We start from the raw sequence: 13,258 nt of genomic DNA on the forward strand, positions 1-13,258 counted from the left end.
TCAAAACAATTAAAAGGCATAAACAACATCAGGATATATGGTGTTGTATAGAATGCAAGGCCTAATATCTTTCATGGGATAAAACAAAGGTGATATATTTGAATGGCAATTAGGAAACAATCAAAGGGTGGGGAAAACACCCCCATCAGCTGGGAGGAAGACAGATGCAAAAAATTATAATATTATTGTAACACTAAATGTAATTACAGTAGCTAATAAATCCAGTTCTTTATTGCGACAGTGATTATACCTACCATTATACCTGTGTTTTTCCTTCAAAGCAGGATCATACACAATTTTCCCAATCATTAAATTATGACTTTACTTTGTATTGATTCTCTCATATATTGGGCAGCAAGTAAGCTGATCATTTCTTATTTTTCTTGAACTTTTCTGTTCAGTTGTACACTTGACATTGTTTGATTATCTGATAGTTGTAACTTGATCTAACTTTTCCCATGTCTAGAAATGAATTTGGGTTACTAAAAAGGGTAAATTTCTTCACAAGCAGAAAGACAAGAGGAACATGAGCGTATGAAAATAACTGTAGAATAACCTGCAAGAATGAAGACTTTTACTTGGGAAATATGTGGCAATTGTGAGTAGTAACTTCAGTGGAGGTGTGGCTTTAAATTAAACAAGAGCTTATTATATTTTTCTTATGGAGGCGTGAAAGGGCGGACACAATGTAAGCTCAGTGTTGCTGCTGAACTCCCTGACCTGACCTCAGTCATAAACACAGCACCCTTTGCCCCCAAATAACATATGCATGCTTTGTAAGAAACTGTCAGGGGTCAGCACACTCTGCCATTTTCCTAAACCCCTGTGTCCCATCATGGAATAAATAAATAAATCACTTTAAGAGATTAAACTCAGTGTTTAGTCCTAACCCAAAGCTCATGTATGTTATAGTCTACATATGTATACTAGGTAAGTGTGGCTAACTTTCAGAATGAGGAGGTTTTAATAGAAATGCAATGCAATTGTCTAATGTATTGACTCAAGTGTCATTGCCTCACTTACTACTACTATAGAAATGTGCTGCACCTTTAAAATACATGTCTGAACGCAGGCAATGTTTTGATAACAAGAACCTTGTTTTTTGTTTAAACAGTCCAGCCCAACTTTTAACTGACACCAAAGGCTGGTACAGAGGGGTACTGTTCCAGAAGGAAACACACAATAAAAACCCCACCACTCTATCACTCTCACCACACTAGACACAATCTCAGGAGGCTTTCCTGGTGTCTGTCAGACAAAACCAAAACTTTGCCATATGTAGACACAGGCCTCAAACCATGAGGAAATAGTCATAGTTAGGAGGAACTTAGGTCACTGCCTGTTTCATGCTGTGGAAGGAAGTACTATTTATACTAAAACTGCAGTAGGAAATGTATGAAGGGATTGAGCTACCACAGCAGCTTAATGTTCCTGCTAGCTTTTCCTGGGTTCAAAAGGCTGCCACAGTTGTCAAAATCAATATTAAGTGTTCAAATGTTGTCTTAAAAGTATATGGGGGCTATTTCTTCTCATAATGACAGTAAGGAGTAGTTATGATTAATTTTAATACTGGTTATCCAGCATGTTTCCAGTAGAACATCTTATTCTTCCATTTTGATGATTCTGAGGTTTAGGGAATATTGAGCAATGTCATTATTAGACATTATTTCACTTTGCTGACTCATTCCACATTGTGGGCCCTCTATTTCACAGTGCCCAAAACACAGTACACATCCATGATGATGTGATACATATGGAGTCACTTCTCTTGGTTGTGAACCAGACACTGGGAGAGACAAACAAAATGGAGGAGATCCAAACCACCAACTGAGTTTGAATTCAAATTCATTGTCCATACAGGGCTTGGGTGAAGGGCCATGGTATAAATTAAGTTAATGGACATGTGGCATAGAAAATTAGTCCCACTGGAAATTCCAGAGCCCACGTTCAGGAGTTTAAATGTCTGCTCATTAGATTAAGCAACTGTCATGTTAAAAAGAACTGTGACAAAATTAATCGTTATGCAGTTTGTTTTAATATTCATGAAATGTTGGCTCAGTATCGAAAATATATTTAATGGCATGAAGGCTAAAGCAGAAACAAGGATATGTTGTTTTCCAATGTGTATGTCCTTGTTCTTGTGAATGACATGTTCAAAAACCACATGATCAAAAAGCACACCCAATATGTGAGCTATAAAAATGATTCCACTTATAAGATGAAAGCAGAAAAGGGTACCCTATGCTGTTTTCACATACAAAAAACTATACGTCATTCTGGATAAGAGTGTCTGCCAGTAATGTAATGTAAATATCTTAATTCACATGTGAAAATGTTAAAGTCACATGTGAAAAGGTACATTTCATGTATGATTTTTTGTATGACTGCATGCTGTAGATATAGTTGGAGCCTTCAGCACAGACCTGTGGCTTTTTTATACAGGATATTTTCTTTATTTTGTCCTGAATGGTTCCATTCTTTTTTCATAGCATGCATAATTTAAATTAGTTGCACTGAACAGGGATAACAATCTTCAACAAGAAATTATTTCTGCCCTGCCCTATCTGTTTCCTGCACAAACAGATGATCATAAATGTGCAAACCTAGCAACCTTCCTATATACTGTAGCTATGATACAGTAAATCCTAAATCAATATTTGTTTCAATCTACCAATAATAACAATAATAATAATAATACACAAAATTATAATAATACAAATAATAATAATGTGATAGCTAGGGAATTAATCCCTATGACTAATCCTCATTAATCTCAATTAGTTCTAATTGCATTTTATCTGTGTTCCCAAAATACCCAATGGTATCTTGGGCTCTAAGGCCAGGAAGCATCACGCACTGTCATATATCTAGCAGCCATTACCCAGCTGGCCGTTAGAACTCCATATGTAGCACAACAAGTTATTTCCACCTGTGTTTTTTATAGTCAGGATGAAACAGCCCATATATGAACATATATGGATCTATGCACTCAGGCAGGGCTCTAGGCTTTCTGGCCCCTTGTGAGGTTGCAGATAGATGGGAGGTGGGGGGGTGTGGAGATAGTGATTACCGTTTGACACCATTCCGGACGGATAGAGCCCGAGGCGACCGCCTACGTTGCCTATGTTTAGGACTAACCCTGGATGTACTGGTTGTATAATTTATTTAATAAAACCTTTTAATTGTATCATAAATCATAGACACCAAAAGTTAAATGCCTGCTTTGACTGAAGTGGGTGATGCCTGCTAACATTTCACAAAATTGAAGGTCCCTGTGTACTGTGATTTAGATTTTACTCTCAATTAAGATATCTGGAAATCTTCTTAGAAATAAATATATTCATGTATATGTATGTTTCACTCTAGTTTGTTAGGGGAATTGCATTAAGTAGGAAACCTCACAGCTAGTACATGTACTAGTGTAAATAACTCATATCACTCATATTGATCTAAAAATGCTAGAACTCAAACTAACTTTTCAGTTTCTACCCACCACCAGGCACCACTGGACTAAAATGAAAAAATCCTTTGAATTGAACAATTTATGACAGCAGTGTGCAGAAAACCTTGGCTACTTTGTCTTTCCATTCAGTTTCAACATCATCTCAAATGACTTCCCAGATTTCTATGCTAACATCACTCCCTGGCGGGCAGCAAATAAGTACAGTACTGTCATACAGAGAGCCCTGCTGTTGGGCTGAGCCCATTACCATGGAAACTCCCGCTTCATACTCTCCGCTGACCATTTCCGTGCAATGACGGCATGATTAGGTCATGGGAAAATGAATGTTGGGTTAGTGGAGCATGGACATGGAGAGAGAGATTGTGCCAGGGTCATAAAGCCAGCTGTTCTCCATCCAGTTCTGTAGATAAGCAAATAGCTCACTTTATCACGGTTTCATGAGAGCTCTCTGAGGCTTCATGGTTAATGTAGCTCTCACAGACATCATATGTTTTGCATTAGAGGGAATGCTTTTCGGCCAAGCTGAGGTCGGGAATATATGTTTAAACTCATATAATTGATGAACAATAAAAACTAGCAAAATTATTATTTTCTGACACAAAATGTACTCTACACCTTTTACCCTGGACTGTGTTTGCTTATTCTCTTCCACTCATTATGTATAAATACACACCATATTTCTGTGAAACATTTGCAAGAACATTAAATCATTCAGGCGTTCAGTATAAGTCTTCCCAATGCTCCTCCTCACATTATGGCATTTCTAGATGATGACTAGAGGGCAAAAAAACTCATTTCTTGGGTCATGTTCTTCATTTAAAAGCAATCCCTTCAGTTAAAGCAGGCATAGAGCACCCTCCAGTGCCATAGGAATAGAACAGCATCCAAATGGCCATACAAAGGAGGAATCTGATAGAGAAGAATAGAGAATAGAGAAGATAGAAATTATCCTTGATAATTGTGCACTTATAAAAAATAAAAAAAAACAAAACCAGGTTTTGAACTCTTTAATTTATTGTGCCAGTATACAATATATAATACTTAATTTCATATAATGTAAGAATAAACATCTTGTTAGTTACTCAATTGACTGAATATAGATTAAGAAATATAATGAACAATAAATGTTTAATGCAACCTCAAGAGTTGTACTGTTAACAATCAAATTAATTTTAAAGGCAGAAAAATGTTTGATATAAAGAGGACAGTATGTGGCATTTTATTGAAATCATGGAGAAATTATTCTAACATAAAATAATGTGCTTTATTAAATAGTCTTAACATTACACTTTATCACCGAGAGGTGAATGCTCTCTGTGTTTAACGGTGAAAAACTTAACCTTTGAGTCTTAATAGACCAGGGAAATGTCCCCTACAGCAAAGGAATCCTCAGACACAGGTATCACACTCACTTCAAATGATCAACTTAGCATTTTAGTTTTGTCTAAATCAACTGTGTTGTAAAACAAAAAAATAAAAACACTTGCTATTGCTATGACAGCCACATGGGAGGTTATCAGAGTAATGCCCCAATATACTGCCCTTCCCTCCCAGCATGCACACATCATATTCAAAAATCTGTACATGAACATATTTATGTATTCATGCGTTATCAATAGCAGTAGCAGCAGTAGATGACATTGTCACAACTCAGAAATAGGAGAAAGGCAATGACTCTCCAGTCCTGCAGAGTGTGATGTCCAAGCATAGCTAAGGTGTACTGTAGCACTGCTCTTGGAGGGTTTCACCCACTCAATCAACGGGGAAAGGTATCAGTTACAGAGACTAGGAGTGCAACTGATAGCCTTGATAGCTTCAGGCGGTGTCCCCAAACTAATCTACATCTTGCCAATGTTCACAAGTGCCTCTTGCTCCAGTCCGGCTCCTTCATCATAGCAAACTCTATCAGTTAAATCTACCAAAGTCACTATGTTTAAAAAAAAAAAGACTGTAAGCTACCTCGTTACCAAGTTGTGAAGTTGAGTTTTGTTCACTATGATTACATGAAAGCTTCAAAATGTTTGGTGGCTATATACAGGGTATTCAGCATTCATGTTTAACTGGGGCATTTCATAGACAAGCCTGGGGAAACACATTCCCAGTGGCATACCAGCTGGTGAAAACACCATGTTACAGTGGAGCACAATGGAATGCTTGGTGGCACAAGTACCAGATTTAGATCATTATGTTTACATCATAATTCCTCCTCACAAAGGACCACAGTGGTTTAATGGTTGGGTGCATGTCCCGACCTGGGTGTCATAGATCTAGCCGCCATTGCTGACGATGCCAGTTAAGGAGCTACCCTCCTGCTTAAGGTCCAAGCCCAGCTTTTTCAGATCCAGGCCCATTCCTGCCAGCACCTGGAGGAGCGTGAGCTCCTGCTGGGTGGTCTGATCGATCAGAGCTGGGCAGGTGGGGTTGCACTGAGGCCACTGGCAGTTGTCAATCAGATGGATGGGACAGCCCTTCAGGGCAGTCTTGCTATTTCGATTTGCTTCCTGGAGGCTCTTGTCCCAACACTGCAGGGCTCGTGAGAGAGAGGTTCCTTTAACCAGGAAATCCAGCCAGTTACTGCATGAGAAGAACGGAGAAGTGAGAGAGGGAAAGAGATGGAGGGAGGGAGAAAGAGAGAGAGTGAAAGATTAGAGACAGAGGGAACACTCTGGTCCGACCACCACCATCTGACATAAGTTCTAGGGTTAGTCCCTGTCAGTATGCCAGTATGTAGGTCAATTTATCTTCCCACCCTATCATGCATTAGGTTACAAAACACAGCAAGTACACCCCTCAACCTATCACCACCTTTAGAACAAACCACGCCCCCAGGTGACCTCAACTCATGGTTAACCACACCCCTTTCCCTTGCCCTACTTCCCTACCTCTTACCCCAACACTATCGCTAGTACTGCCAAGCCCAGCTGGTAGACAGCGAAAGCTCCACCGCTATCGCTAGCACAGCTCAGCACAGCTGGTAGACAGTGAAAGCTCCAGCCCTCTTGCTAGCACGGCTCAGCACAGCTGGTAGACAGTGAAAGCTCCAGTGCTATCGCTAGCACTGCTAGCCCAGCTGGTAGACAGTGAAAGCTCCAGCCTTCTTGCTAGCATGGCTCAGCACAGCTGGTAGACAGTGAAAGCTCCACTGCTATCGCTAGCACTGCTAGCCCAGCTGGTAGACAGTGAAAGCTCCAGCCCTCTTGCTAGCACGGCTCAGCACAGCTGGTGGACAGTGAAAGCTGCAGCGCTCTCGCTAAGGCAGCCAAGCCCAGCTGGCGGACAGTGAAAGTAGGAGATGGCATTCAGTGACAGACAGAATGTGGCATGATGTACGGGCAAACAGAAAGAGTAGCATGAGCTCATTCTGGAGAGATGGAGCGACGCTTGTTAATGTGCTTTTCAGGCCCAGCTCAGATATCCTTACCTTTTAGTGATCAATGTGTGGGACAAGCAGGAGGGAGCAAACACCGCCCTGAAACGCACATGTCTCACAGTAAGCCACGGGCAGGTCACTTCAATACACACTGATCCAACAACAGTGACATTAATAATCAACCAATCTCTCCAGGATCTATTTTTTTAAAACCTGTACATACATGTTTGGAATATGGTTTCAGAAATATGATGAGAACAGAGAAGGCAGTAATCTTAAACGTACATAGCTGAAAACCCCACTTTACTTTATATTGCTATTCCACTCTTGCTTTTTAAGGATATACAGTGAAGAGTGAAAGAGTTGGAGCACTCACGTGACATCTTTGAGTGAGGTCTTGAGCTCCTTTCCCAAGTTCTGCATGTATGTCCACTGCTGTTCAGACAAAGACTGGCCCCCGATGTAGATATTCTCCACCCGTAGCTGCTCCTCGTCAAAGAGCCACTGCACCACAAACAGAGGGGCTACAGAGGGGCAGAAATAAGCTATATGAGTATGAGTTCTGTATGGAGATGCTTCAGGTGACACTTTAATTAATTAAATTATCAGTGTAAGGCAGTGGGGTTGTAACATCTTTTGACAATCTTTTAAACTACTCTAAAAAAGTATAACAGTAGTGGAGGTCCTCACCAGTCAGGGAGGAGTAGAGCTTATGACCAAAGAAGCACTGCCACTCCTCCCCTTTCTTGTATTGCTGACGGCACTTCTCTGGGATCACGCCATTCCAGAGCCTGTAAACCAGACATGAAATAGCAGGAACTGTAAGCTATTTCATAATACAAAGCTGTAAAACCACAGATAACTGAACTGGCATCAAAATAAAATTAAAAAACAGAACATCAATACTTGTGTAGCAGTGATTGTGTTCATCATGTTTCCCTGACAGAATATGAATCTACTGAACTGCTGAGCTTTGAGAAAAGAAACCTGGCTTCAAAATGCTGACTTTATGGATGGTCACACCATTCAGGGCTCTCGCATTACCGCAGGCCTTTCTTGATGGCGTCTGTGGGAGTGCAGGAGATGCTGTCAGGGCACTCTGGTGCCTTCTGCTGTTTGCTCTCCAGGAACCATCCGGAATCCACCAGCCCTCGCACCTGTGCCTCCGCCCCCAGCTGCGCCAGCTGGCTGGACACCTTCTCAAGGTTCAGCAGCACACCTGTTCCCCCAGCACTGCACACACACACACACGCACACACACACACAGAATGAGTTGTTCTCTTTGAATGGCATTCCATAGTGAAGCACTACGTAGTTGAAAGGTTAAAACACCACACCAGAAGACATTAACCTGTTCTACAAAGTACCAGACCTGGGTCAAATACGTAATCACTTTGGATTCAAATACATTCCTGTGCTCGATTGATTGAGCCAAGCATGTGGGCCAGAATGCGGGGTTTGTACTTTTTGTGAGTATTTTGTAGATTCCAATACATCACACAAGCTCTGTAAAGCATAGAAAATTATTTGCATCCAAAACAATTGCGTATTTGACCCAGGTCATCAAATACATTTTATTTCAATTATGCTGAGCTCATCCCACCCATTTTAACAATAACCTTGTTATTGGGGTCTTCAGAACCATTGTCTGAATTCAGTGAACATTTGTCCATACAATGAACTTTGCCATACAATGAAACACAAGCATTACACTTTTTATCACAAACTACCAAATTGCTTTGGTGTACAAAAGCATCCCACTTTTAATTGTTATTTAAATAGAGGACAAATGCTGATTGAATCTTAGTTTATGCCTGCTTTCATGAGGGAACAATTATAGGCATTAGGTCATTGTTCATGGCAAACAGGATCTGTCAAACATGTACCAAAAATACCTTCAGCCAGTGAATTTCAAGCAACCTGGATTCAAAGCAGGCTCACCTTGTGCCAGCCAACATGACGACTTTGGCCTGTTTGATGCCCTTGGGAACAAGGTCCTTTATCACTTCCCTGATAATCAAGGATCCCATGAAGCTATACTCAGCTGTGAAATACAACAGAGAAGAGTAATGAGCAAAGTTACACCTTCCCATGTATGCATTCACTGAGATATTTCATTGATGTAACCAAGTCCATAGTGGGTGCATGGAGATGAATCCTACCAGTGTCTTTTTGTTTGGTCTTGGGTAGCGGGGCAGTGCCGCTCCACACATCGCTGGAGCAGTACGGGATAAACCTGTAGGTAACACATCGTCATCAGCTCTACTCAGAAACACTTTAACCGCATGAAGACACCGCACTGGGCCACGTGTAACACATCACTACTCCTGAGCTTCAAGAACTATTGGACATGGAATTGTAAAAGCATTCAGTAAAAGCATTCATTAGCATGTGAGGGGTCTTATACACATTCTTTGTCATGCCATATGTGAGAGTAAGTGATATGCAAAACCACGAGGCACCAAGTTACTCCAAAGACACCATATTGTAAGAAAACGATGGCAGGAACACAGACCAATACATTCAGATGTGATCGATTTATAATGTCTCCCTTTCATGTAGGACATCCTGAGTGCATTGCTACTGCATGTAGAAGAGGTGCATACTTATCACATTTTTGTTTTATGTTTGTGAAACTCACACAATGTTGGTATTCCACCAGTGAGGATTTTCCTCCACCTGCGATGACAGTATTCCAGTCCCTAAAGAATAAAAAAACAAAAAACACATGAACCCGGTGAATATGCTCAATAAATTTCCATCTAATTCACCATTAAACTGCACTAGTATATACAGTAGAATGATGTTGGTCAGTGGGTCATGTTTAAGTAAAAAGTAATGTGCCTTACCTTTGCGGGTTAGAGACCAGTCTGATGAACTCATGAGACGAGGGATATTTTTATATCGGGAATTGCAGGTCTCTTTGTTATAGCAGCACCACCCACCTAAAAATAAGACCCTAATATTAGCTTTAGATGAGTTGAGAAGGGAAGCCCTGGCATTAGCCTTTAACACAAGCCTGTGGGGAATGGACTGAGATTATCTGAGGCATGCACCTGCAACGCCACCTGCTACAGTCACCTGGCTGAACTTTCTAATTGCTCTGTACAACTCAGTTCACTCAGGCACACATAAAAGCATTGATAGTCCTTAAAAGAGTGCAGAATTTCATGATATGTTTACTTTATTATGCTTGTTGTTGAATGAGTTGGCAGTTAAAGTCCATAACTTCAAAATGCAAACCCTGGGAAGTTTCTAAGGTTAAAAAAAGATTCTAAATACATTTTCCAGAGACAGATGATACCCTTAAATTTATAGAAAAGGCTCATTGAAAATAGTGACCTCCGCGTCAAAATGCCGCTGAGAGCAACATTCAAGCACAGTGACTTCCCTTGATAAAATTAACCAGATGAGTTCAAAATACATACCTTCCAAAAATATCAGCCATCGCTTACTTCCTTTAAATTCCTTTAAGTAAAACCTGCAGACCAACCATAGTTAGCACATGTGAGGTATAAAGCCCATCATACACAACAGATGCGCACAGACAGTAGATATTAATATTTATATTCCAGGAAATTACCTTAGTTCTTTTTAAATTTTAATAATGCTACAAAATGAGAAACAGCCATTTATAAACCAGCCCATGACATCACCGTCCTCTTTTTCTGGAACTAAACTCTGACCCCTGCCTGGAAATAAGCCCACTGGGAAAGCATTTCCTTGTCAAAAGGTGGAAGTAATTAATCATTGTCCGTGTTTATGTTAAAAATGTGATTTATAGCTTGTCCATGTGCTTTGATTGTGCTCTAATTGTGCTAGTTATAAATGCAGAAAATTAAGAAATATAAAAAAGAATATTTTAAACTGTCACTGTCAATAATTATAAGCAAATTTTAAATAACAAATAGCAAATAATAAACAAATATTTATTTGTTCTTCTGAACAGATTCTATGATTGTAACATGTTATTGTGACAAACTTGACAACACACTTGTCTTTTGTAAAATATAAATATTTTTATATAGATAAATTAATAATATGTCAATGGTCAACAGAAAATTGTTTTTGATTGATGGAGAATGCACTCATTCTACTTTAAAAAGCATATTCCCCAGAAACCTGTTTCAGACTGGGGAAAAGATTCTCCACCTCCCTCCACACCTTGCTAGTTTCCATCAAGCAAGCCCATACACGGGAGGTCAGGAGGAGAAAAGTGTGGCGGTGCGTCTCACCCTGCTGCGGTGGCATCGTTGCAGGTGACCTGCGTGTTCTTCAGGAAGTGCAGCTTCATGTCCTCGCTGGGCTTGGGGAGGGCCGGGGCCGGGGCCGGGGCCGGGGCCTGCTGTGGGCTGGTCTTCCCGTTGGTACCGGACTCCTTGCTGGGATCTCCACCCCCCGCTGCAGCCTGGGGCTCATCATCTGGGGCCAGCTCAGCACTCTGGCTGCTGCCGGTCTTCTTGCTCACCTTGCTGCTGGGTTTGGCATTGCGATTGTTCTGGCAGGACACCCCTCCCAGTAGAAGCAGGAACACCAGATGGTACAGTAAATTCATAGCAAATCCAACCGGATCTCTGTAAAGAAAAGATACAAATCCAGGGAATACCTTCAACATTCAAATCCAGGGAATACCTTCAACATCCAATTGCAGGATTAAAGTCTACAACTTTGCCCATTTAGGTCTTGTTTGTTGAAATCTAGTGCTCTCTTCCTGTGGACAATTCTACGATTCAAGAGTTACACAGATAAATCCTGGAAATCTGGACATTTAAATCCAACATTAGATGTCAAGGGGCATTTAGCAAATAATTGAAAACATATATGATTGTTGCATTATTTCTAGAATTGGTTATTTTCCCAAATAAATCCCGAAGGTTAAAGATCAGAGCTAGGGAGCCATAAACATTATTATTCACATGCTAAATGAAAACTGATACAAATGATGAGTTCAGATTTAAAGGCACCTCTCCCGCTAAGCACAACATACCCTTTCAGCAGTCTCTTCTGGAGAACGTCAGGTGTGAGAAGATCTCTAGGCAAGGTGGACCAGTGCTGTCGCTGAGGAGTGGAGAGTGAACGCGAGGTGGTTATGGAGGCTCGGCTGGTTCTGATATGGGCTCAGGTTTGGGGTGGACTTTATAGTGCCACCATATGGATCACATTTCCCTGCATTCCCTTTGAGCTGCCGCCAAATCTGGGTGGACGACACACAGGGTTGGATGGCCAACGCCGAGGAGAAATGATAACACACGCTCCTCTGAACACATTTCAAAGGCCCGCCCACCCAGCCCGTCCTTGTGACAAGCCCTCCCTACACTTGGCCGAGATTTGATTTAAACACCAGCGTGGCTAAAATACCTGCAGGGCATTCTCAGGTAGCATGTAGCCCCAGATCAGATGATTGCACATTGCACAAGCCATTCAGAGAATTGGAATGGTTCTTCATAACACTGAAAATTGAATTAGAGCAGATAGGCCCATTCTACTCGTGACCTAGTATGTACTATCAATATTGTGAGTGAAGGATGAATATCAAGTTTTGGATTTATGACTCAAAATGGTAATGCCAGAAATGATAGTCCATATTTACGGTTGTTATCTCCAGAGAGGGTCACATTACTTTTGAATACTGAAAGGTAAACAAAAAAAACTGGATATGGAGTAAACTTGTGAAGGATGCTGCTTTTTTCTCATAGATTTTCGGCTTGTCTCCCAGTAATGAACCGATGTAGATTACTTCAAAACATCTGCTGTTTTCACAAATATTTTCAGCATGCACCTTAAGTTTTATATTGACATGCACAAACACACATGCATGCACACACATACAAACAAGTTCTGTCATGAGTGACACTTTCCTTTCATGGTCAGTTGCAGGTTTTACACACTCTTTTTGGTTGCACTCATGAAAATTGAACTATGATATATACTAATGTGAAGATTAATTTAAGCTTTATGAAATTATTGAAACCTCCTGAATATTTGTTTAGACATCATTTTGAGTGATGTGTCCTGCAGGTATTTTAATTTCAAAAGGAGTAAAATTTTAACTATTAAGTGCTGACTACAGTTTCAGTAACTGGCTGCTTTATTCACTTGGAAGTTAGTCATAGCTATCACATTTCTTTTTAAAAAATCTAAGTGAACAATAAAACAGTGTATACATATTGTATTTATGCAAACAAATAAGGTTCCCAGAAAACAGTTTACAAAAACTGAGATTTCATTCGACACTAAATGTGCACTATATAAATTATTTTCAGCTGGTAAAACCTCATAATCCAATTTTTATAAAGAATCAGTTTTTAAAGAAGAGTTTTACCTTTAGCTGCGTTTCTGAAGGGGACACATTTTGACCAGGGCTTCAGCTCAGGAGTTTGACTCTGGTGAGGAATAGTCAGGGTATTTGAAACTGATCTCACATA

At 40.5% G+C, this 13,258-nt stretch overlaps 1 protein-coding gene across 1 annotated transcript; it reads right to left on the minus strand.

Annotated features, from left to right (window-relative positions):
• Window positions 1–5,730: 5,730 nt before the first annotated feature.
• Window positions 5,731–11,388, minus strand: notum2 (notum pectinacetylesterase 2). Its single transcript, XM_061232897.1, has 11 exons — window positions 11,069–11,388; window positions 10,262–10,314; window positions 9,683–9,778; window positions 9,475–9,535; window positions 8,996–9,069; window positions 8,775–8,877; window positions 7,878–8,066; window positions 7,524–7,624; window positions 7,210–7,357; window positions 6,885–6,932; window positions 5,731–6,037 (listed from the first exon to the last, which is right to left on the minus strand). The coding sequence occupies exons 1-11, from the start codon at window positions 11,386–11,388 to the stop codon at window positions 5,731–5,733; spliced, it is 1,500 nt and encodes a 499-aa protein (XP_061088881.1).
• Window positions 11,389–13,258: the final 1,870 nt, after the last annotated feature.

The sequence above is a fragment of the Conger conger genome, chromosome 2, assembly GCF_963514075.1.
Source record: "Conger conger chromosome 2, fConCon1.1, whole genome shotgun sequence".
In the NCBI taxonomy this organism is placed as follows: domain Eukaryota; kingdom Metazoa; phylum Chordata; class Actinopteri; order Anguilliformes; family Congridae; genus Conger; species Conger conger.

Coding starts and splice junctions, on each gene's coding strand:
- notum2 (XM_061232897.1), bottom strand. CDS start 11,388: ATGAATTTACTGTACCATCTGGTGTTCCTGCTTCTACTGGGAGGGGTG. Junction 10,315..11,068: donor AACGATGCCACCGCAGCAGG/GTGAGACGCACC, acceptor GTTGGTCTGCAG/GTTTTACTTAAAGGAATTTA. Junction 6,038..6,884: donor CACACATTGATCACTAAAAG/GTAAGGATATCT, acceptor CTTCTCATGCAG/TAACTGGCTGGATTTCCTGG.